Source organism: Blennius ocellaris (assembly GCF_963422515.1).
Source record: "Blennius ocellaris genome assembly, chromosome: 5".
In the NCBI taxonomy this organism is placed as follows: domain Eukaryota; kingdom Metazoa; phylum Chordata; class Actinopteri; order Blenniiformes; family Blenniidae; genus Blennius; species Blennius ocellaris.
This window is the reverse complement of record NC_137654.1, coordinates 16,926,725-16,953,685: the sequence shown is the minus strand read 5'-3', so window position 1 is coordinate 16,953,685 and position 26,961 is coordinate 16,926,725. Positions and strand designations below refer to the sequence as shown.

At 40.1% G+C, this 26,961-nt stretch overlaps 1 protein-coding gene across 1 annotated transcript; it reads right to left on the bottom strand.

The window, feature by feature from the left end:
• Window positions 1-711: 711 nt before the first annotated feature.
• LOC308130478 (ankyrin repeat domain-containing protein SOWAHA) lies at window positions 712-25,114 on the bottom strand. The gene is made up of 15 exons (XM_080496881.1): window positions 24,891-25,114; window positions 20,632-20,693; window positions 17,408-17,629; window positions 13,100-13,156; window positions 11,953-12,054; window positions 10,209-10,220; window positions 10,076-10,078; window positions 9,620-9,723; window positions 8,959-9,112; window positions 6,452-6,538; window positions 4,758-4,764; window positions 4,346-4,629; window positions 4,065-4,137; window positions 3,173-3,274; window positions 712-2,204 (listed from the first exon to the last, which is right to left on the bottom strand). The coding sequence occupies exons 1-15, from the start codon at window positions 25,021-25,023 to the stop codon at window positions 2,032-2,034; spliced, it is 1,575 nt and encodes a 524-aa protein (XP_080353007.1). The 5' UTR covers window positions 25,024-25,114; the 3' UTR covers window positions 712-2,031.
• Between the last annotated feature and the right edge of the window lie 1,847 nt (window positions 25,115-26,961).

Here is a 26,961-nt window from a genome sequence, read left to right as displayed (position 1 = left end):
CAGTATGCACCCCTCAATGCTTTTCATTAGAGTCAGCGTGCTATTGAAACAGTTACTCCACCCCCCCCACCCACCCCCACCAACTCTCACACACCCACACCCACACACACCCCTCATGTGTAGCCACAGGCCTTACTCACACATGCACTAGATACAAGGTAGCGCCCCCAACAACAGAAGGGTTGAAATAAGTGGGGCAGAGGGTGGTATGGGGGTGCAAGGGCCTCAAAGCATCGGATTAGAGTTAATGTGCCCTCCCTGGGTTATAATCTCTTCAGAGGGGGACTTTGTTTGAGGGGCTTGAGGGCAGTAAGATAAGTATCTATTACAGAACCCCCCCCCCCCCCCCCCCCCCTCCCTCCTTCGCTCCCAACATCTCCGCTTCAAAAATGAAGCACAAAAACACTTTCCTCGGTTCCCCTCTGTGTCGTCTGATATCCAGGACCCAAAAGCAAGTGCTGTCCTTTTCAGCTAATCAGGAATTAGGGTCTAAAGCCTTATGGAGTGTTAGCTGGGCCCATATTTACTCCATCTGTAGCCCACAAAGTCAGGTAGTTAAAGTGAGATCAAAGGCAGCTTTAAGAAAACAGCGTTATTGTGGAGAGAAAAAAAGAAGATTTATTACAAGTTGGAGGAGCTGCCGAGGGACTCGAGTCGAGTTTGATGTTGAGAAATTCAGTGTTTGAATGAATAGGAACAAAGGGCCGCTTTTATAAAAGGTGGTTTTAATTCCAAAATATCTTCATTGTATAAATATTGTGCAAAAATGTAACGACGGCAGGCACTCCAAGATATGGTCCGCTTAAAACACAGGGTGTAACAAAAAGCACAGAAATATGTTGAGAATAAAACAAAAAATTAAAAAAAGCAATTTTTTTTTTTTTTTGCATCAAATCACATCAATGAACAATGAGAAAGGCTTTAAAACAGTAGGTACAATTAAAAACACAACATCGTAGTGCATTTTCTTTTTCTATTTTGCAAAAGTTAACAGGCACTTCGTAACAGACAAATCAAGTGCGATCCCTCAAACATGAGAAGTTACCAGGAAAAATGATAGAATTAAGTAGCAGAGCTGAATTATCTGCTCAAAGTCAAGTTACAACACTCAAAATCTTTTAAAATTGAATAATAATCTGCAGGAATAATGTTAATCATTACACGAGCAAAATAAAAAATCAATAAGGAATTGTGTCACAGCAACAAAGATCAAAACCCACAGTGAGAAATATTCCCTTATAAAATGTACATCCATACAAGTGACTGGATCCTTTCTGATCAGGACACTTTGGGATATTCTTTATAGCTCCGTGAGCTCATTTCAAGGCGAGCTAAATAAAAAAGACTGGAGATAATGTGAGAAACAGGGATGCCACTTAGTGTGTCCAACTTCTGCCCTGTGACACCCGCTATAGTTTAATCTTAGGATCAATCAGATTTTAAATACATGAGTTTGGTTTAACCTCATCCATGCACTGAGGCATGGCTTTCTCTAAAAAAAAAAACTACTTTTGTGGCAAAGCGCCAATCATTACCATCACTGCATGAACTTAGCATCCTTTGCCAATAGCATTGCTAATAAGGGGAAAAACAATCATGTCCTCAGTTTCTAATATGTGGGCGAATGCAAGCCGAGAACATCATTCACAAACTATTTTTTTATCCTGAAGAATCTCCACACAGCAGAAAGTGCCTCCTGAGGCCACTCTGCTGAGAGGTGGAGGTCCAGCGTGGGGTATTTCGATCCAAGCTGGTATCACTGCAACCCTTGTAACAAGGTAAAGCATGTAGCTCCAACATTTGTCAACATTCATTAACATTTTAAAGCTTTCGGAAACACTTCAACATGCAGTCGGCATGAATATCTCAAATATGAGCAGAGGGATGTTTGTAATAAAACCCGAAGTGCCCGTTTCTTCACTGAGCTAAATACTGAGAAATGTGAGAGTGTGTGTGCGTGTAATACACACTTCAATACTTCAGTGTGTGTGAATATTAAGTACAAACTGTGATGTGGTCGGTTTTCTTTCCTCAGCGGGAGAATTTCCTGGGTCTGAAGGGAGGGAGGGCGAGCTGATGGGACGCCGTCCTCTCCTCCTCGATGGGAGCCAGCTCCTCCGCCGAGCCCCACTTCTTCTTGGAGTGGAACAACAAGGCCAGCTTTCTGTTCTTGTTCCGCTCTCTGGCCTGAGTCACCTGGAAGTCTGAAGCCAGAAGAAACAAAAGTTAATGTAAAGGAGAAACAGGTCCATTTGGGGATACACCCTCTCTGCGTCGACACTATTCCCCATTCATAGTGATTACAGCCCCAGAAAACAACAATTGTCCAGAAAATTTATTTTTAGTATTACTACTGCAACTACTACTAATAATATTCTTGTTAAAGGGAAACAGTTTGTTTCTCTCATTTTAAACAATCAAAACTGTAACATAAATGATCAACACCATTATGACATCACAAATATGGAAGAAAATTCAGGCAAAGTCATCAGTGACTTATTTTGACTTTATTTCTTTTCTAAAATAAAAAAAACCCAACATAAAATCACTATAATATCTGCAGCAACCAATAATGTAAAACCTGCCAATAAAGATTTGGCAATTCTAAATGTAATAAAGCCAATAACAAAAAAACTTTCCAATAGCTTCATAAAATACTTGAGCCAATATTGGAATAACATTTCACTAGTTGTTGCTACATTATTGTCGTAGTATAAAAAATATCCTCTGAAAATGTGATAAATGCACACATGTCGTAATATAATGTAGTGATGCAAATGGTCTTTTTTTTTTAGCTGGTTTTGTTTATTTTAGTTAATTTGTTAATTTGCACTACAAACACTTTACATTCACCACCACTTCCTCACTTTATCCCTTGTATATATTTTTACGCTTCTGTATATATTTTTACGCTCCTGTTATATATATTTTTATTACTTTGGCTTACCGGGACCTGAGTCCAAATTTCGTATCATTTTATGATATGACAATAAAGAATCCTTGAATCCTTGAAAATAAGCATGAATTGTATAGTCATCATATTACTTTACAGTAGATATACACTATTACTTATGGTTGTAATTTTAGTACATGCTCTTTGCAAGAATATCATAAGCGCCATTTGTACATGTTATTGTTACTGATTTTATCAGCAGAAGTCAGAGGAACTCACTCAGGTCACACTCGTCCACAGGACCTTCTGCTTCTTTGGTGTTTGGGGTCAGATAATGGCAGGCAAGATGGCCGCTGTAGTCCCGTAAGTTTTCTTTGGCTCCTGACAAGACAAAACAGAACTCTCTGAAAATGAAGAACAGTTGTGTGCTTCTGCTAAATAGGGGTGTTTTGTAAAAGTTCCTCGGTTGTATATTGTTCCTCCAGTCATTGACTGACTCAATGCACCATTTTGTGGTTCAAACATGTACTGCACATGGCAGATTTTGGTGATCAGAAAAGCAGCATTTCACAAATTTCTCTTAAAAATTTACTTTGGAGTCTTGTTTTGTTTCATTCTCCCTATAATTGGATGTTAAATTATTTAAAAATTACATAAAATCTTATACATTGCAGCTTATAATCTAAACGCAGACTAAACTTACACATGGAGTTACCGCGAATATTCTTTTTAACTCAATGGTTTCTTTTTAAATCCCCATCAATTCAATTATGGAAATTACTAGATTGAAAGAAATTCACATTCAGTGAAGCAAAAAAAAAAAAAAAAAAAAGATGAATGGTGTTGTTTCATATAAAAAACAACATTTTACAATAATGCATTTTCATGTACAATCAATCCTGATTAGCCATGTTTTTTTTCATTCAGTTTAGTACAAATCAATAGCTTTATAATATGATTAAAAACCTTTAAAATCTATAAAAGTTTTTTTTAAATATATTGTGTGAAAAAGAAAATTTTCTAAAAGAGTGAAAATAAATACCATCAATGCGAAACTTATTTGAAATATTAAAGGTAAATGCACAGAGGTTGAAAAATATAAATATATGCTAAGATAATAAAAATTTAACTTTTTAAGGTTTAGAATTAAATTACTACATATTAAATTTACCGTATGTCTGTATGAGCAGGTCAAGCACGTGCTGATGGCCGTGTAATGCTGCGATGTGTAAAGGTGTGTAACCCTGCGGGACAAAAACACTCGATGTAAGACAAAAAGAAAAACAGGGCAAAACATGCCTATTGTGAAGTTCCTTTCAGGTACATCAGTGAAGTAGCTTGGTGTGCAAACACGCCCCTGGGAATCTCATTACTGACACATAAAGGACTAAAATAGTGGAACTTTTACATTTTCACTGAGTGGAATTGTGGAAAATAAGTTTCAGGACTTACCCCCTGGAGTTTCCCAGGGCAGAGCGCAGCCAATGAAAGCAGCAGGGTGAAAAAAATATACAAATTAGCAAAGGTTATGGAAACAGCAGATAATGATAAAAACATAATTGCGTGGTAATTCGCTGAAAATTGGAGAGTTGTAAAAAGTTGCGCATGTGGGCACATAGTTGCACTGTTTGGGCAAACAATTAACATGACATGACGTGATTTATTAGCAGAGGGCTCCCGTGGCCCCACAACACGTGCTGCTGTGATACATTTGCACAGCTGGATCTTCACAGAGACCATTAAGTGGCGTCACGTCGCTGCAGCGCAGGTCAGAAAGAGAGAGGCCGCCATGTTGTTTCCCCCTTCAGGTGCAACAATATACTGTACATACATAGTCACCGCCAGCTGATACAGGCCCGTGTACTCACGTGCTGCAGGAAGAACAAGAAGAAGAAATCAGTGAGCACAACGCTTAAACCACACTGCACCCCCCCCAACCCCACCCCCAACAAATATTGTTTCTCCATTTATTTCTATTTAACAATGCATTTGAATGTTGCTGAGATTGTATTTCATTCATCTTTTGTAAATGGTCTAGATTTATATAGCGCCTTCTAACCACACTGAGGTAGTCCCAAAGCGCTTTACATATCAGCTCACTCACCCATTCACGCACCAATGGGACAGAGCTGCCATGCAAGGCGCTAATGAACCACTGGGAGCAATTTAGGGTTCAGTGTCTTGCCCAAGGACACTTCGACACATAGACCGGTGTAGACTGGGATCGAACCTCCGACCGCTCACTCCGAAAGACACTCTACCACCTGAGCCACGGTCGCCCCTTTTAAAAGTTTCTATTGTGTTATTTACTTTGTGTACAGTAGTTTAGCTCTCTGTGATTGTTTTAACTTGTGCGTTCTAAATGTAGACGGATTGGACTGGAAAGAGTCGTACAGATCTCTAAAGCCAGCGCCACAATCTGAGAAAGACCGCACCAAAACAAGCTGCTATAATTCAATAAGGTTTATGCCAACAAATTGTTTCTGTGCCATTGTGACACACCACTTTGAGGTGGCTTGTTTAGTGGAAGATACAAAATATGATTATTGCCATTATAAGTAGAGTAGTTACAGTAATTAATTAAACAATCCCCAAAGTGTGTATAACCTCTAAAACAGAGTCCAGTAGGTATGTAACTATGATAACTAGTATGACATTTAGTTTTTATTTTTGTAATTTAATTTGATCCCCATTACATTTACTATAAATTAAGCTTCTTAAATGTGCCTTCTGTACAAATATCTCCCTGCTGCTCGGCCCCCTGAAGCCCCCTCCAGGTGAGCCCGGCCCCACACGGCACTCGGCTTCACTGACCCCCGTGGATAACAGTTGGATCGTTGCGTGTTTGGCGACATAAAAAAAAAAAAAAAAAAATGCAATCCGTCACTCTGTTGGTATTTAGAAGTGCAAAGATTCATATAACTCACATGAGTGTTGAATCTCCTGCACACTTGTCACATACGCGGTTTAATAACGTTTTGAGTTCGTAAGACTTAACATGACTAAGATTTGATGAACAATCTTGGATGAATCGAGCAGGGGACGCAAATGTTAGGGTACAGCATCTATTTTCTATTTGAATGCACCAACGATAAGAAGGACCCCACAGAGGTACAGCAATTTCAGACAGTCTTTGCATAAACATTGCATAATGCTGCATTCATCCATTTTGTATATATTGCATTTGGTTTTAATGAACTGAAAGACAGATGCATATTTGTGAAATACATAATGTGTTCAGCATGTTCATTTTCTTTCATATGGAATAATGTGAGCGTGATCCACATTGGTTAATGCTCAATGATTAATGTCTGAAAATGGAAAATGAAGTGAAATCTATTGAAGTGTACAATTTATTGTGTACTACCCTCTTAGTATATCAGGATCTGTTTCCTAAAACACCAAGAAGTCATATTTTTCTTTGAGAATGCATATCAAACAGTCAAGGGTTTCAAAATATTTTAAGGATCTGCATGCGTTTACCAAGTCCTAAAAATAATCTTCCATTGCAGTTTCTTAAATCAATGAAAGGATGAGTGTCAGTGAGCGTGCACTCACTGATTTGGTGTTGACGTCAGCTCCTGCATCAACCACCAGAGAGGCCATGTCCTGGTTGCCATGCTTCGCCGCCCAGTGCAGAGCTGTCTGTTAACAATAAGGAAAAGAAGTGTTATTAATAACACATGCTCCGCCGGTTGCTGTAGCGTCATTACAAGCTGAGCGGGCCAGCTGTGCACAGGAGGGGACAGGAGGGATGGAGGGCTGGTAAGAAGGAGGGATGGGGAGATGGTTTCCTGCCATCTAACGGAGCCTAATTACAAAACAACACAGCACTGTGCCCACGGTGGGGGGGCCCGGCCGCCTGTCACCGGGGGGAAGATTGATGATGTTAGTGTGACCCGCAGAGGGGAGACCCACCCAGACATCAGCGCAGTACTGTCAGCGCATGTCAGGGAGGGGAAAAGCTTTGGAGATCCACTCAGCGTGTCCTCAAATGTGATGTGAAAATAACAGACACGTGACTCCAGAGCACAAACCACGTCCACCTGTCCGACCGGGGGCCGCTTGACCCCGCCGCACTCGGAGTTGGTAATTACGGGCCAGCGACAGGTGAAAGAAAGCAGCGTAGGTGCAGATGTGGGCCAAGTAACATCGGTCCCCCCTGCAGTACGACCTTTAATACGGCGAATCAAACAGGAACCATTTGAGAATTACGTCTTAGCTGTAGATGGCTATGAAAACATTGCCTCAGTTTCCGTCACTCTGAAGAAGAAAGAGATGAAGTATTTTTTTACAATGTTACTGTACTTATATGTCAACCTGTCTAGTAATTATACCTTACTTTAGCATTTTTTTGCTGACCTTTTGCTTCCATTCCCTCCGTTTGAACACTAATTTCTTTGCTTTCTCCTCATTTCATGATTGAAACGGCTTCATTTGTTTTTTTTAACCTTTATGAGGAGGATTCGGTTACAGCAAAACAATCAAAACAGCTGATATTAACTCTAATTCACACTGAAGCTTCAGAAAATGAACAAATCAAAAGTGATCAGGTTACATTATTAAAGTTTGAAACCCTAAACTTAATACTTTTCAAATTCAGTATAAAATGGAATTCGTGTATAATCCAACCAGGTTTATTACCAGATTTTTTTTTTTACATACGATTTAGTACCTGACTCAAAACTAAACTAAGATACATCATTTTCTGTGAAGAGTTCACATGTTCTCCCTGTGCATACGTGGGTTTTCTCCCATAGACTAAAAACTACAAAAGTCTATCAATCAAACATTACTGATTTAATTTGTCTGACTTTCTTCCATGTTTAGGTCCTCAATGTTTGAAAACATGTACGAAACAAGATAAAAATTATATTTTACTTGAAATGCACCTTACATTTGGGGGAAAACAAATAATTTCAGCCCCAGACCCTTACACAGAATGTTCCCGAGATTTATCAAGCATTTTATACCCTAATATCTATTTTTATACACTTCAGGGCGACATCACCGAGACTGTAAAATATATCAGCTCACCACTTTGAATACGTTTTGTTAGTTTTTCCCCTATGTTACATTTTACATAAGCCATAGTATTTTATTTTTTTTAAGTTATGTGTAATCTCCATCTTTCTAGTACAAAACATCACACAGCAGGGCCAAAGAGCCTGACAGCCTCAAATTTAATGAAAAATTAACCTCATGTCTGTATATTAATATACAAGTTTTCAGATCAACATGCATGCATTTCATACTAATAACTTATTAGAGTGCTAGCCACCAATAGTTTGTTAAAAATATAATGTTCCCCTCCTCATTGTCTAATCAAAACTAATCAAAAATCGTTCCAATTATTGCAGCTTTCACTGTGATTGTGATTTAAAATTGTAAAGCATATTTGAGTTTCAGGTGAATTAATGTATTTTTAGTGTCACTATTAATCACATTTGGACATCGTCTGGCAGGCGGCTAAGTACAAGGATTGGGGGGGGGGGGGGGGGGGGGGGGGGGGGGGTGTCACATGTTGACTTTTTGCACGTCTCCTTCAGACTTGTAAATGCTAACTATGCTAATTACGCACAACAAACTTGCCCTGCAGCTTCTGACAGAAAAAAAAAAAAAAACTCTTCTGTCCAGCGAAAGGAGAGAAGAAGCTGCTTCATGTCTCTCTGTGCTGCATGTCACGGAGACAGATTGTGATCGATGCCATCTGACTAGAGTGTCTCCATCTCTTTTGTCTCTCTGCTGTCACATCCCGAGACAGATTGGCCGGAGTGCCGTGTGACAGGCGGCTCGGCAGGTTCCCCCAGTGGGCAGGAGTGATGGACGAGTCCAAACAGGATGCCGGGTATCTCCTCCTCCTCCTGTGCCCCCCCCCCCCCCCCCCCCCCCACCCCACCTGTCTGATTTGTCACGGGACTGCTCTGTCCAGCCGCCACTTGCTCCCCAGTGAAGGAAGTGGCAGCTGAAGACAACTTGACATGGACATGAGACACACAAAGGCCCGTCTCCCGTCGCATGCGGAGGAAGACAGAGTAGGAGTGATGGGCTAATGATGTACTTACAAACTGTGGCGGAGAGGAAGTCCGTCGCGGAAAGGAGCAGTGGCCCACATTGCCAGGAGAGCCGGAGCAGAAGGGAGAGAAGCCAGATTTGGGATTTAGAGGCGAGATAACCTGTGTTGTGCCTTCACTTTTAAGTGAGTTTACCTCCGAGGGACTGTTTGAAGAGCATATTTATAAGTCCACCTGATCCCCACAAACATTTGGTCAGAACAGGAAACACTTAAGTCCTCCCAGGATGAAGAGTAATCCTTTCAGTCCTGCTCAAACATGTGCTTCGCAGTCTGCCATGTGTGCTACACTTCTGCTGAGGGAAATGGAACGCTTTTGGGTACGGGTTTGATACGATAACTTCTGCGTTTAAAGACTCAAACTCGAACAGCGTGTTGACTTTTTGATGCCGTCAGTATCTTTGCACGTCATCTGTTGGAAGTCACCCGCCACTGCTGAGCAGGGCGAGGCCGAGGTCCAGAGGGGACATCAAAGAAGCCAGAGGGGGACTTAGCACCTTCCCAGGAACACAACTGGCATTGTTCTACAATTAATCCCAGCCTGCTCTATTACTTTCAGATTATCTTTAAGTGGGTGAAGTCTTTGTGGGGCAATAAGAGTCTCCTTAATCCTCCTCCATCTCCTCCAACCCCCTCTCCCTCATCTCCCAAACACTTCAATGGCGGCCATTGCTATCTTGTCTGGGTGGAGATGGCTCAGGGGCTTAGGGGCTACTCTTAGAAGGTGGTCTGCCATGGCCACAGGACGGTGTGAGAACTGTGACACAGGGGAGGGACAACAAACATGAGCTCAAATCTCTTAAGCGCACAGGGAGACAAATAAAAGGATTTAGGTTGTCAGGGGGGCACAGGAGCTAAAAAGCTATCTTTCATAATCCTTTTGATAGTGGACCTTTGAAATGCGCGATCTGGGTGTTTTAGCACAGGGTTCTCAGAACGCTATTAACGGAAAAATCACAGCTTTTGAAAGTTACGCAAGCAAAACGCAGGTCTGAGAGGGAGGAATCAGTTGATTCAGAGAGCCAAATTGTGTAAAAAAACAAAAAGGATGCAATGAAGTTTGGATTTGAACAGGAGGTACAGAAAGATGCCTGGTGGATCAGACTTACCCCCTGAGAGGAGCGGCCACGGTCACAGTCAGGAGACGCCATGTGTCAAAACAAGAGGGGAAAACTTCAGATCCCGCAACATACCACATCACCAACAAATGCAACAAGTTTCAAGTACTTGTCAAATACTCACTGAGGTGAAGTCCTGGTGGGGTCAGACAAGGAAAACAAGAAGCAGAGAAACATAAATCAGTGGAATGAAAAATCAATTCATCAATTGTGACGACGAACAACTTAACTTAACAACTGAAATTTCACTTCAAGAAAGTTTTGTCTGGTAAATAAATAAAATCCAAGTTGTTTGTTTTTTTCAAACGTAAGTCACTGATTCAATGTTTAAGTAAATCTGAGCAGAATTAAAATAGAATCAATGCCTTTTGTTCTTGTCGATTGAGAACTTTTCAAATGTATCTACTTAACACCAAGTCAGAAAACCTTTTAACAGCAACTAAAATAAATTCAAATACAAGTAAGGTTATATGGGGATATAAGCACTTGTTTTCCTAGATGACAAACAGACTTCTTTTTATGTTTCTTAAAAGAGTAATGCATTATAACAAAATATATTGATATTAATAGAGTAATTAATATAAGTCTGGTGATGAATAATCAACTCGACTTCAAGGATTTAGAGAAGTGTTGGTGTTTTAAGGACAGGACCGAGTTAAATAAACTTTGTTTCGAGTAATGATGTTCAATGATATGCTAATGTGGATTGGGTTGTTATATAGTTAATCATTTTGATAAGAAGTATGGTTGTGTTTTCAATTGGTTGGTTTTTACTCTGTAGTTGATGCCAGACGTTCTCGTGTTTAGCCTCTTAATGTAATAACTGGTTATGCATCACAGCCTACCTGAGTAATGTTTGCGACCATGGCCATGAATTTCCAACAGTAAATAATCGTCCAATGGCAGGACAATACACCATCGCACAGAGCTACAATCATCTTAAACTGCTCTCTTGAACATGGTGATCAAAGTTTTGGAGTGGAAGTTGTACAAAAAAAACTTTATTGAGTTGGAAGTCCAAGTTGGACAAGTCTGAACACTTAGGAGTTGAGATTCCTCGTGGATGCAAGAAGTAAGATATGTTCATGCATGTCCTTAAGTGTTTTCATGGTTTTAAAGCTATGACTTAAGGCCTGATTTACAAAGAAAATGCATGCACAAGCAAATAGATAGTGTTATCCGTTTCTGTGGGAGATTCAGGCCCCGTTTATACGACAACATTTTTGAGGGACAATGCAAAACTTCCATTGTGTTTTGAGGCTACATTTACATGACAATGGTACTTGGAGCCACTGACAACGTATATTTTTGAAAAAACTACGGCTCCATGTAAACGGGGTTAAATGCAATTTTTCTGAAGCACTGCTACTGTGCATGCGCACCACAGCCATAGTAAATAGTTCTGCACCTGCACCAGTAGATGGACAATAACAACAATGGCGACCTCCAGAGTGTCATGACTCCCAGTTCATATTCTCCTGGGACCTGGTGGTTTTATAGATGAGTCACCCAAAATAGCAATCCAACTTTGTCATTTATTAATACAAATGTCTGTGCACCAGCCATTGTTAGGATCTATAGCATAATGTTGTCTGCACTCATGTGTGGTTTCATTACAAAAACAAACAACAGCACCTACGAGTGGCCCAACATGAAAACCATCGTTTTGAGCATTTGTGCCATTTCTGTGCAAACGGATATTGTTTTCAAAACGTTGCTGTGTAAACGCAAACATTTTCTGAGAAGAAAATAAAAAAAACCAATCCATTTTCACCTGAGTCATGTGAAATCAGTGTAATACGTTTGGACAATGTTGGCTCTTAAACTGGAATTTCCCCTTAAGGAGTGATATCAAAGGTGTATGCTACCTTCTTGTTAGCCAGCGACGGGTCCTGTCGGAGCAGCTGGGAGAGGTCGGGGACTCGAGCACCGGCAGCAGAATAGATCCACTCTTTCTCTATCGGATCCAGCTAGCATGCACAAACACACGTACACACACACACACACACACGCACACACACACACACACGCACACGCCCACACACAAAACTTCTTATCCATTTCCTAGAACCAACCAAGTCACCGCTAAGTGACACATTCAGAGAGACATGATGACGGTAAGTCAAAATGTTTACGCTTTCACTTCTCTAATTCTTTCAACAACTACTCTACAATGAAGGCAGATGTTCTGTAGTCATATGGTACCAGTGCTGGGAATAAAGCAATTTTACCTAAGATAATATAACCCTCCCCCCACTCACCACCCCACTATGGTATTGTTACTCGTTTCTTTTGTTTCAGAGCTGCTGGCTCTCTCTGTTAACCGAATCAATCAATATTCATTTATATAGCACATTTTAGGCAGCTTAAATGCAACTTAAAGTGCTTCATGATTCACAGAAGCACAAAAGAATTATTGTTGCATACATACACCTCTGCCCAAAACAAGGCAATGAAACATGTCGACCGATGCATCCTGGAAAGCCTACCATATTGTCAAAATCTATGAAAGTTCAGGGACTTAACAACAGGGCTGTACAACGTTCGGGAACATATTGAACATAGAAGAAGGGCGGGGTGAAATAATATTTACTTGTTCCTACTCGTTTTTAGACCTGAATATGGTTTGTATGCAGGTGTGGTTTGAATTGGGTTATATGCTGCAGGGATGTGGATACGTTTACACGTGAAGTGTGTAAATAATTGATTATACATATATGTTGCTACAAATAATACTGGCCTGTATCCACACTACTACAGTACTGAAATGTGTTTGTTTATTGACATTTTAGAGCATCTTCCTCTCACAAACTGATCAGCTAATGAGTGAATCAGTCAAGCTGACACAAACACAACTGACAATTCAGCTAATGTGTCACTGGCATAAATATTACTTTGCCCAAATAACCACTGAATTGTATTATTTGCAGCAGTGACTGAAGTCATTCCGCCACTTTTCAGAGAAGCACTGAAACACACAAAAAAAAAAGATCATGGACTCTAAAGTTGACTTACAGCGACGGCAGCGGAGCCCATGCTGCCCGTACACTCCTCATCCTGCTCCGACTCTGACTGAAACACACAAAAACAGAAGAGCCCAGCTTTTATCAGGTATAATGCTCACGCAGCATTACCCTGCATCACAGGAAACACGCACTCGTCACACTGCAGTGATGTTTTCCAGCCAACAAGTCATGATCAAAGGGCATCAGACAGATAGAGAGGTAATGAAACAGCGAGGCAGAGGTGACACATTCACACATAGGGGGGGGCGATGAATAACAATCCAATTAACAATTAGCCCCAAAAAAGAAAGAAAACAACACACTTTGCAGTCAGACCATGTGTTTTTGTCACTGTGGAGTGAGAAAGCAGCGAAGGCAGCCTTCAAGAAGTGTGTGAAAATGTCGTTTTGGCTGATTTATGTGAGGAGAGGACTTTTTTTCTTCTTCTTCCCTCCCTTCTTCTTGAGTCGTCTGAGGACTTGATTGCAAATTGTTCTCAGATCACATGGAGACATGATGTTAAAACACTCGGGCCTTTCATGTCACCAGCACAAACTGTCACACGTCAGCATGCTGAACATGAAAAGTGGTGGGATGGTATTTATCCAGCTTATTACACTCTGGCTCGTGTCCTTTCTTTCAATTTTGGTGGAGACCGATGTTAACACTCAGAAAACAAAATAACAGTGTCGGCTGTGATGGGAGAAACTGGCGAGGGCCAACAATTTCAAATGGAAACCCTCTCAGATCTCTGTATTTCTACACAAGGAGCGCCTGTAGTTGCTCAGTAGTTGTTTTGACTGTCATTTAATATTTCAATAGTTTGAAAACACACATCGCTGTTTTTTTTCTCGCTTTTTAAAAGGCCATGTTTTGTCACAGAAAAGACCGAACTGCAATACATTGTGCTCCAATGCGCTGTGCATTTGTGCTCTGCAAATTTAAAATGAGTTCATTTTAAATATGAATTAATGTGATGGATTAATTCAGAAAATCTCTGCTAAACAATTTAAGTGTCTATTTAGTGCAAAACATGTCTTGAGTTCAACATTTAACAACATAATTGCGTGCTTCGCTGAGTTTAGTTTTGAGGAGCCTCTCTGTGCGGAGTTTGCATGTTCATCCTATGCTTGTCAGTTCTCCGTCCGTTTGAATACAACCGTGCTGGTCCTGCGACGTACTGGCGTCCCGTCCAGGGTGTAAACGGCGTTCATCCACAGACTGCAGGGATTTAATGAAGCGACTCCCGAGTTGGATAAAGCGCTGCAGAACATAGAGGGATTATACGCTCGTCTCGTCTGTGTTGTGGAGGATATGTGCCCCCTACGAAAAGGAACAGCTGCAAATTTGCTGCATTTCATGTGACAATGCATGAATGAATTAAACTCATGTGTGAGCTGACAACATTTCTCTTAAAAAAAGGCCATGTTTAGTGGAGCGTGTTACTGGTCTGAATCTGCTCCTTTTGTTATTGCTATCTGGTTCACTTTCAGCCATGTCACAGATATCATGGTCATTAACAGTCTTTTCTCTCGCCTGCTCGGTGGAGTTACATCTTTGACACGGTTTTTGTCCGACATGCATGAAACGCAGTGATGGACTCACAAAGGAGCCGTCTTTCCTGGGACTTTTTGTCAGTTTATGTTGAAATCAGACACGCTTCGAAGTGAAAAAAACACACACACAAAAATAACACAAAATGTCACCCACTAAACTTCAAGTTACAAATCAGATGTGTGTTTGAATAGTTAAATAAAGTGGCTTAAGACTATTTATCTACAGCAACAATGTCATTTGTCATTTCCTGTCACTGTTTGTGGTGTCTCTGATTACATTTCCTATAAAACGTTGGGGCTAAACTAATAACTTAAATAAAAAAAACATTCAACTTTAACCTGAACCAACAAAAAAAAAAAAAAAAACAGACTTCACCAACACCCCGAATGAACACACCATCTGTCTACAGGACTGCCTTAAAACACTCCAACATATTTTATGGATCCATTGTGCAGACCATCAGGGAGAGTCCCGTATCTCTTCTCGGGATGAATTCCCATCTCATTAATGGGCCCAAATGATTATTATCTTTCTAATGAGGTCCAACATGTTGCTGCTTAACATAATAACAGGCAACTTAATTTATATGCAGATTCTGGCCCCTGACTGGTCCTCCTCCCACTGACATTCAGCAGGCACACTGTGGGGTAAAGCGGGGTAATTTACACAGCACCACCTGGTGGGTGAAGGAGGAACTGCTGGAGTGGGAAAGACATTTGTTATAACATACATCAGTCATCTAAATATCTTTCAGGACAAGAAGATATTCATTATCAACGAATACACCGAATCTATCTCTGCAGTTCCATTTTATTCAGAGGGACTGAGGAGAGCACATCATAACTATATCAACAACAGATAAAGACATTTTGTCAACGTCTTGAAAGCTGTTGTTCAGGTTGTGATTGGTGATATATGGCTCATCCATTAAAAAAAAACCATTTCAACTCTTTTCTTTGTTTGATTTTGCCTGAAAATTAAATAAAAGAAAATAGACATACTTTCACTGTACTTTTAGGAAATGTAATTAAAATAAACAAACACGATTACTATAAATAATAATCATACAGTATCTCTCAGCATCAGCATTTTTATAGTATTTTAACCTCCCTGGAGTGAACTTTTGGTACTGAAGGTTAAAATACAAACACAATTATGCCTTTATTTTTGTCGTTTTAAAGGGGGAGGTCATGCTTGTTACTATCAACTTGCACATGTGGAAAAAGTTAGTCATTTACCAATTTCAATCTTTGGTTTTAATTCTGCATCATAGGATGGGTTGATTGTACATCTTTGCATTGGTTTATTACACATGTGCATTTTTGTTTTTGTGAAAATAATAGCGCAAAGATGAGACTTGAAAACAAATAATAATCTACATTTTCTTTTCAACACTGTTGGCCCACTCCACAATTGCAAAGGTAACCAATGGCAACCTTTAAAAGCTTCAAGTATCTATGAGAACCAACCACCAGCTTCAGAGGCGACCGGGTCCAACAATCTGAGGAGCTCATTTCATCATATTACAATACAACAGAGTTTCATAATCAATTTCTTTTAAAAAACGATCTATATCATACAGCTTAACTATTGATTTGACACCACAAGAAGAAACACAGACATTGGATGTTTACAGTTGTTTTCCCCCCTCCTCTTGTGCTTCCGTTTGTTCTTCTGTATATTTGTTATTGTCTTGCTCTATTTGTATTTATTATGAAGACTGGTAGGGTTAGGGTCAATTGCATGTATGTAGTTGGGTGGGTTTTAAGCATATCTATATTTCATCTATCCAAACATAGAATTGCTTTGTTGATGTAACAGGTGCTTCATTGGTTTAAAAGAGAAAGAAAAACAACAACAAAATCATATGGGGATGAGAAGTAGAGAAGAGCATGTTTGAAAGCATTTAAATCTATTTATCTATCTCATAATCATGACCTCAAAACGTGACTTAGCATCCTGAAATTATGTTTTTGTTTCCCAAAATCATGCTTTAATAATGTTAATCTGTCACACTTATTGGTCACATATAGTTATGCATTTAACTTTCATTTTGAGCTCTGCTGTTCTAACTTTGAGTGTCATATGATGGGACCGAATCCAAAACCCGATGATACATCTCTAGGGAGTTTCTCATGGTAAATAAAATGTCATCGACAAACATTCAGTCGGTTTCACAGCCATCATTAGCATTGCGCCTTCTCTTTTTCCGCCCTTCACCATCTGGGTGTGGACGGATAATGTTTACTCTAGTGCCTGTTTCAAATGAAACATGTGTGAGGACGCAGCAGCAGCAGCAGCAGCAGCATAACATACATTAAGTCTGTTAAATCTAGGATTAAATACACACGTTTATAGTATGAACAATATGTAAAAGGACATTCAGAGGATTACTGTGCATCAAACCACCAGCACATAGTGTTCATTTTTACAACCGCAGAGGGCTGGTGTGCATTAGTTTTAACCAGCTCTGTGCATTATGCCAGATTTAAGCCCTTTGACCTTCTCCTTCGTCTGACAGTAGTGAACTTTGATTTGCACCAGCAAAAAGAGCTTTATCCCCCCCCCCCCCCCCCCCCCTCTTCCACAGTGTTCCTCTGTGTAAACTGTCATTAGACGCCGACACATGCGGAAACAAAGAAGACCTTGTTTGGAGATAAATGCTCCCTGGCATAAAGAGTAAAAACAGGGTTTGGCGCGGGCCGTTGCTCACAGTTTACTTTTGGCCTTTGACAGAACAGCAGGATGATTCTGAACCTACCTCCATGGCGCCATCGGAGTCTCCCGCCGCCGCCGCCTCGTCCTGCCGCTCCTTCTGCTGAGGGGGAGACGCGGGTGCGCCAGTCACCTCCCACTGTGCGGTGGCTGTCGTCCTGGCCGGACTCGGGCATCTCGGCAGGAGTCCGCCTGCGCCCTGATGTTTTGCGTCTCGCTCGTGCAGCAAGTGTCTGTATTTCTTCTTCAGGATGAGATATTTCTCACCCTGTAATGGACAAATAGCACAACGCAGCTTTAAGAAAATAGGGAAAAGTCACATTTGTTTCACCGCGACTAAGAAATGTTTAGCAATAATTCTCATGTCCCTTTAGGCCTCTGCACACTTTACGTGTATTGACATTCTCCATTCTCTGCAACAAGGACTTGGTCATGTACATTTCACTGCATGACACCCTCCACTGTATCAAACACTACAATTTACCTCAATATGCATGAATGACATCATCCAGGTACAACACCAATGCCTTCAGGATACATAAATGAAGCTAAATCCAAGAATAGAGCAAAAAAGCCTGGCATGGAAGCAACAGTATAGATCATCACTGCAAATCCATAACAACAAACACCCATGAACCTCTTTCCCTGGATGATTCCATTTGTAAGTCTTGACAAAAGAATATTTAGTCTCAACTTGTTGGCTCTGTTTGGAGTTTGCATGTTCTTCCTTTGCCTGGGTGGATTTTTTTTTCCTGTCAGAATTCTGAGAATATTTCCAGTGTGCCATACTTAAGTTTGCAATGTAATTTGAAATGTATTTAAAATTAAACATTTAGTTTGATGCCTTACTGATGTCCCGACGATCTTGTCAGTAAAAGAAATTATTTCAAACGTTCACAATCCTTGGTTTTAAATAACTTTGAAACCCAGTATTTATTTCATCACAGCTTTTTTGCCTTTTATTTGTCGTTTCACTTCACTGGTCCTGCCTGTAGCACCTTTTCCAAATGGATTGTTATGAAATCATAATAGAAAAGAATACATAAAGGATAAACGTAATGTATGGTTCTGGTCATAGAAATGGACTCCACAACAATGTTTTCTACACTCTAAAAAAAACAACCTTTGAAGGAAAGCAAAAAATCCTGTTTTAAAATCAGACATGACATATTTATCCAAACTGGACCCTGTGACCCAAGTTTAAAAAGTCACGTTCCATTAATCTCTCTTTTACGTCACAGTGGTGCAACAATAATCTTCATTCTGCTCTGCTGGGAGTTTGGAAAGACAAAAACATGTACAGAGGTCTTTGTTATCTGCTCACAATAGTGTTTGCTTAGACTTTGTTACAACATAATGTTAACAGCCACACACAAAAATCACATGAGCCAAAGATTAACAGAAATCTAAAATCTGAACGCAGCTCAAATATGAACGATTGAGTAAGTTTGACCGTCTCTGCAGCTGAAGTCAAGACTCAGCTGGTATGGAACCAAATCTCAAATATGAAGCTTTGCAGTTTTATCTCAGTGAAGGTTGAGTCATTTAAAAGACACAAGTTTCGTCAAATTCTAAACAACATATTCCATAGCGGTCGACACTTTTAGAGGTCTGATTCATGTAAATTGGAGTAACATTCATGACCGGTTCAACTTTTGACTTGACAAATAGAAACAAAATCCACTAATCTGCAAACGGATGACAAACGACATGATCGTCCCTCAGATGAGCTGTCATATGAAATTAAACATTACTTTATAGCTGAATGTTATTTATGCACTGTACAGATGCCATTCTAATGAAGTTTGGCTATTTTCACTCTCTTTTCTTACGTTTCATTTTCGTCTTTATTCTTTATGTTTTGTAGTTTGATGTTTTTTGGACCATGCTCTTAAACTGTATATAATTAAAAAAAAGCAGAACCAGGGACAGAAATACCTGAATTAGCCATGAGAGCTCTTTTGTATTGATTATTTAACAATGTTGGATACTCCTGTGTTAAGTGACATCACATTGCAGTTTTAAGTTAACTTTAAGTAGTTGCTCTATTTTTATTTTTTTTTACATAACTTCTACTGGTGAGTGGTTTTTAACTATCAGCTAAGTAACGCAGTTTAAGCCCATGTTCACATAACATTTTAAAGTGAAAAGACAGACGTTGTCTTTGCAGTTTTGTGTCAGGAAGGTTTCACATTTAAAAGGTAACGATGTCCGTTTACAGAGAAACGGCAGAAACACTGAACACAATGTAGTTCTCATATATGGCAACTAGTGGGTGCTGTTGTTTGTGAGTACATGGAGGTTAATAGTAATGGTCACACTGACAGAACTGCACAAACCTGAATTTATGGAACACAGAACTACTCATGCAGTCGCGGTGATGAATTAATATTCCAACACGAAAGTTCCACCTTAGGAATAGTTGTCATAGTTTTATTTCCAGTGGCTGCAAGCATGGTTATTGTGTAAATGGATGGCTAAAACACTATGAAGGTTTTATGTATTTACTTGAAAAAGTTGTTTTGTAAACAAGGCCTAAGAGACAGCCTTTTGTCCCAGTTTCTATCAAATATATATTTACATAACCAAGTGCAAAGGTATCAAAACACAGCTGGCTACACTACAACCGTTATTTGAAGGCATTTTGGAGCCATTTCTGTGTTGTAGCTCTTAGAATCTCTCCTGCAGATTATCCCCATGTAAACTGGACCTAATACATAAAAAAAAAAAAATTCTAATTTAAACACTCCTATTTGTGTGTGATGTACCTCATGGTGTTTTTCTGAGTTGATCACAAGCAAAATGCTCAGAAGCATAATCTTTAGTGATTTTTTTCTTTTTTTTTAGATTTTGTGCGAAGGAGAATGAACAACGCTGCTGAGTTAATCTGTTTCGTATGTTTTAGTGTATTTTGGTCAGCCCGTGACGCGTAATAGAGACATGAGAGCAAAGGAAAGTGCGTTTTCCAAAAACGTCATACCAGTCTTTAAAGAGAAGGGGAAAATCAAGTCAATATGTGAAAATACTTAATAAAAAAAAATACTTTCCAGAAGAAATTCAAAGTGCAGCTGCGGTCTCCTGGGAGAAACTCGTGGGTACAAAGTAAACACATCAACCGACTCCTCCAGTCTCAAACAGTTTAAGTGATTCTTCAATGGCAACGATACATTTTCCTGTTTATAACTCAGCGTGGACGAATGGTGACAGGGAAATCCGTCAAACACAGCTTTTTCCCACAAAAGGTAAAGACATTTAAAGCGGTTCACTCACGTTTTCTGACTTCACCACAGCGATCCGGTCGATGATGAGCTTGAATTCCTCTCTGTATTTAGCTGCAGAGGAGAGAAAACTTGAAGTCAACGCAGGAATCTTTATATAGCTTTGAATTTAAGACATTTAATGACGAATGTGTGCGTTTAGTGCCAAAAATATGAGCAGCTTATGAAAGCATGATAAGAGAATGCAAAACTCAGCAGTGACATTGTGAAAAATTATGCTTTTTAAATGAGAGTGAGTGTGAGTTTACATCATGTGAAGATTATTGGCAGATGAAATAAACAGCGTATAAACTGTTTTAGCTTTGTAACTCATTTGTCTGTATCATTTACTGTAGTATTCAGTTTTACATTTATTTCTTTGCCTAAAATTAACTCAGCTTTTATTGTTTTTGTGCACTAAAAATGTGCAAGTTTTAACCAGGCGATAATGGTTTGATTCTGATTTGAATTCTTTAAAGTAAAACCTTTTTCAATGAGGGATAAAGTTTATCATGCGAAAGTGACAGAGCCACAGCAGCAGCTGATTAAATTATTTCAAACAACTTCTAACACTTCTTTTGTACCAAAGTGCTACGCGTAGCCATAATGCAATGTCATATAGCAAAAGCAGCAATCAACTCACACATTATATAATATGCTGCCAAAATAAGTCAAAAATAGGGATTGCAAGTTGGATTTATTCATTTTGTCCGTACCAATATATTGATCACATTAGGGGAGGGTGTGGACTATAGAGTATAATCGGTCCCTATGTTATCTATTACATTGTGGCAGCCATTAGGACTCAGGCCTCATCCTTCGTCCTGCCACAACATCAATATATTCCCGTATATGACGTGATGAGAGTAACACAGTGTAAAGTAACTCCTGTGTAACCAGACTGCCTATACATTTCAATAGTGAAGTGGTAAAAGTATTACCGTTATATAATCACTTTCCAGAAGTTTCCGTGAGCTCTTTATGTGGAGGAGCTCTCTTTCTCTCCGTCGAGCTCACCAAGCTATCTGTTACCTTTAGCATTAGTCAAAGCCACGTTCCTCACAGTTACCATTACTCTAAACTTCTATTCAATGCAGGAGGTGCACATCATCAATCTTGAGACAACTCCATTCTACATCAACATTAGATTGCATCCCGAGTAGATATCAAGTATTAGTTGCATGAAACAAACGTTCCCTGCATAAGTCTGTCTGATTCTCTCTGCATGTTTAGATTTCATTCCAGTTTTTTGTTGCTGCTTGTTTCCTCCCAGAGGAGTCCGAAAGACTGAGCTGCACAGCCAATGAGACACGCCAACATTACAATAATACAGGAGGACCCATTTAACTCCACTACTTTGTGTAGCTAGCAACTCCAGTAACTCAGTAATTTGTACAACAGTGATGGTGAAATAACGGTTTGTATTCAGGGTTATACCATTTCTCTGATGGCTTAGCAGCATGTTATGAATGAAAGTGTAGTTTGAATGACACGTTATTGTTTTTAATCAAAGCTTCTGGTTTCAAATACTTCATCTGATGAGTTATAAAGACAGATCAGTGTCATCCGTCCATGCAAAACCTCCCCAAAGCTGTCCTTTCAGGATCGTTGATCTCAAAAGAGAGGAAATGTGTTATCAATCCAAACATGTCAGTTAGCCCAGAGCCACAAACACTAAATCTTCCATGTGAAAACCAAACAAACAACAGCTGAGGAGCTGACAGAATCAATCAGATAAAGATTTCTGTTTCTTGTTTACACAAGTCAACGGATATTCAGACAAAATGTGTGACGAAGCACCAACTCTGCATAGAAAGAAGCCAGAACGGCTACGCAAGCTACAACATTTCTTCCAGCAGAAGGTATTCCATTCATGCCTATAGATGCACATCGGCATGCAGCTCAGCACAATTAAAGTCTTTCCGTTTTCCTGCCGTGCACGGAAAGAACATGAGTAGCACGGCAGTAGCACGGGTCACACTCAAAACAACAGGAAAGCCCAAGGAAGCAGCCACTTACATCTGTCTCAACAACAGAATGTTTCGGTGTGCACAGCGGGTCAAAGAATACATGGTGGTTATTTATTAGCTACAGGCCTGCAAAAATCAAGCAACACACACATCCATCCCCCCCCCCCCCCCCCAACACCATTACACTTCCCACCATGCCCCAGTTTTGCACTCTGATGAAAAAGCGCCCCCATTTAGCGGCCCGCGCCCAGTCATGCATGTGGTCTTAATTATGATTAAAACACTATCATCACAATTACAACATGAAAAGCCGCCGCCACATGCTACAACAGACTTTTAAATGTGCGGGAAGCACTTTTCTAATTGGACGGCCGTGTCAGATGGCCGAGTATCAAGGCAGCTCTCTAAAACCTCTGTCAACAACTGCACCGCTGACATGGCATCTGGACCGTACACGCTGGGATACAAGGTCACTTTGGATAATCATTTCAGGAGGTTACAATATGTTTGGAAATCAAACAGTGCCAAAGGTAAAAGCAACAGTACAAGCTCTTTCCTTGCTTTTTGGGGGCAGTGAAAATCCAACTTAACAGCACATATTGGACAGATTATGCACATTATAACGGAATAACTGTTTAATCTAAGCTACCAGCTGATTTGGTTCACCTCGCCAAAATACCTGCTGCAATTTAAAAAAAGAAAAGAAAAGCTCAGAATGATCAAATAAAAATGAATTGGTGAGTTTGGTTTTGTGAATACATATACATTTTTATCATGTACACTCGGTGCCAGAATAAAGAAAAATTTTAAAGTTTAAATTTAAAGGTTATTATATCACTATTTTTACCAGTGTGGCCCACTGAAGATGAAATTGGGCCGCCTCTGGCCCCTGAGACATCCCTGAAATAAACACTTGATTATCTGTTGTTAATGTATTTGTTTTCCAAATAAAAGTGGCATTTTTCTTCATGGGCAGAATTTTTATGTCATTTCCCTTTTCTCATCACACGCTCGTCTGCGGTTCCCACGAACAGCATTTCAGGAGCGCAGCAGTTTATTGACTTTGCTGTTTTTAGCCATCCCTACTTTATATTTGTACCTCTGGCGTCCGCCCTGTGATCGACATGCTACATTATCTTGCCCATTTCAAATCATTTAATGTCTATTACCACAAGCTATGCTAAAACGCAGCTTATTTTTGCAGCTTTCAGAATACACACAACCGGTTCTGTGGTTCAGACTTTAGCGATGACCGAAGGGCAAAAGCAACTCCAAGCCTGGCTGTTTTCAGCCAAAGGATGCAGAAGCTCATTTCTCATCGCAAAACACATTGAACCTTGAAGTTGATGCATCAGTGGTTCAGGCTGTTGCTGGTGGTGTAATGTTGTGGGGGAGATCTTGGCTCATGTTGGACCTCTTGGTATCATTCGAGGAAGGTTTAAAGACTACACCCATTCCTTTATGGCTATATTGTGCCAACCTCCGATGGCTCAAATCATCTGGAACTGGTGGAAGAGTTCACTGGACTCCAATGACCTGCATGGTCTCAATCCCTAAAGCAGTTATGGGATGTGGTGGAATGGGGCATGGCACTAATATCACCGCATTCGCCTTGAAATTGTATGAACTTCCTGATGTGGGTAGATCCAAATAAGCATTTCCAATAAATACTTCTTTTTTTTTTCAACCAAGAGTGTGGTTTCTACTCTTCAAAATTATCATAACTTGGGAGTTTTTGTAAGACTCACCATATGAAAAAAAAAGCATAAACCGTTATATAAAGATACTCCCAAAAGCACTTGTCAGAAGAGGCCAAATATGAGAAGAATTGTGTTGTAAGCAGTGATTCAGGAGAGGGTTGCATAAGCATCTGTAAAAATATAGTGGGTGGAGGAGAAGAGCAGTGAGAGAAACCCAGAGGATCCTGAGCTCAAAGGGTGGAAAACAGATCAGCCACAGACAGATAGATGGATCCAGTGTTGGGAGGAGCTGCAGGGCCTTCATGTGACACTGCAGGATGACATATTTTAATGATGAGAGGATCCTGTGTTTTCACTGGCCTGAGGGAGGAAATTACACAATTCCTGCACAAACTCTTAAAAAAACCAACAAAAACAAAAAACAAAAAAAACCGTTAATTCAAACCAGATGTATGATCCACAGCAGGAAACAATGGAATGAGCTGGTTAAAGTGTAGATATGAGGACTGCCATGCAAACACGAGGTCTGATCATGTTTTTATACTGAATGATCGCGACCACGTGAGATTAAACGGAGCCAGCGCGCATCAGCGCGAACTCACCACGCAGCTGCAGGTCACTGTGGCCAATAAAAGGCTTAAATGTCTTCAGTAGATCTGCGTTTTTCACCCTGAACGAGTCGCCTCCGGCCGAGTGGAAATAATCCAACAGCGACTCCTCAGTCACATCACCCATCTCTCTCTCTCTCTCCCTCTCTATCAAGGGGGCGCAGCTCCTTCTCTGATCGGATTATTATCCTCTATTCAAGTGTTCTTCAACTCGTTCCAAAAGCTCTCCTCCGAGCTAATTTGTTGTAGTACATGTGTAAACTTCACTCCACCCAGAAGAGCTGACCGCTGCTGCTGCTGCGCCTCCTCCTGTTAACCCTTCACACGCCAGCCAAGCACAGCCCCAGCACTGCAGGCACCAAGAACTCCGGCGGAAGGAGCTTTATTCTTGTTTTTTTTTTAAATACATTCAAAAAGAAAAAAAACAGTCGTTAGTGAGTAGAATAGTATAACTTTGCCAATCTTACAAGGGTTCTTCTTCTTCCACATTCAGAGCACATTTCCCCAAACACATGCCAGATTACAGTGTACTACGGTGTCAAACATAAGGCTTGTGGGCCGAAATCGGCACACAAGAGGCTCCCATCCGGGAAATTGTGGAAATTTCAAAGTAAACATGGACTCTTTTACAGAAGAGTCGTAGGCACAACACAACACTGAGGTCTGAGCTAAGATATCAGTGAAGCTATAGCCTCAAAGCCATGCTGTCAGGTTGAGTTTTTCAAAACGTGCACTGATAGACGTTTTTTGGACATTTCATTGTATTTTACACCAGAAGGTTTCAATAAGTTGGTTTTATGTTGAGACTGTAGTCATTTGTGGTAGTAATTGTCAGGTTTTCTGAAACTAGACATTTTCATGATGTATATTCTGCGCCACAACAAAGAAATTTGAGGGTTATGATGCCACTATTCTACTGTTCTGGTCCATTTGAGATGAAACTGGACTGTTTGTAGTTCCTGAACTAAAATGTGTTTAACACCCCTGCTGTACACCAGATAATCTTTACCTAATAGAATCATCTCTTGTACTATGAATACTTTTCTTATAGGACCTGAATACATTTGAAACTACTGCTGCTGAAAGTTGCAATGCATAACTATTACTCTATTACAGCATCTATTGAAATACGTCTGCAACCTTTCCTTGAGGATATCCAGGACAAAAAATGGTTTGAACTCCATGGTAACTCCTGACGCACTGACATTTCATGCTAGATTTCACTGTGTTGTGCTTTGTATAATTTTACTGCTATTTTATGACTGTACTTGTTTCTATGATCTGTTGATGACTTTAACATTGCATCCTTTAAGTGTAAAGGAATAAATGAATAGAACACAAAAGTTCAAGTTTTTGTAAACTGAGCCGGAACTTTGCCGTATTATTAAACATAGTCACTGTTTTTCCACCTCATGGTAGTTTAATATATAAATGAGTAAGTATTACATAAATTCTTAAATGTGCTTCTTTCTTTTCAATCAACTTTTCTCATGTACCGGTAGTTTAATGGGGTCAACGCATTTGACAATTGGGTCAGCAAACCACCGTGATCATAGACTTACCAAATATCATCAAACCGCTCTCTAAACTAAAAGTTTCCATTGGTTGTGGTGCCAAACCTTCAGTATAGTCGCATATGGGTCACAAGTTCTAAAGCAGCAATCACCCCCCCACAGCGCGAACCCCTGATAAAGACTGGGGAGCAGTCAGCCCAGGTATTAAACACACAACACATTGTCAGATTAATTGTGATTGTGCTGTAAATATTAAACGTTAATCCCTAAGTGCTCCTCCGCTATTGCTTCTCGTCCGACGAGTCTCCATTTAATTTAGAAATGAGCGATTTGTGTTTCATGTCCCATGCTTGCAGCCCTAAGAACACAATATTGTAATTACAGTAAGCTCCTTACACTCTGATACAATTATTGAGGTGAGGAGTTTATATTGCTGCGTGGAAGTTGGACCTTATGCTCTTTTAAATTAGAAAACAACACAAAGAAATTTGATCCTCTAACATATGCCACATCTTTGTGGGATGAATTGATAACAGCAGAGAGCAGCTGGC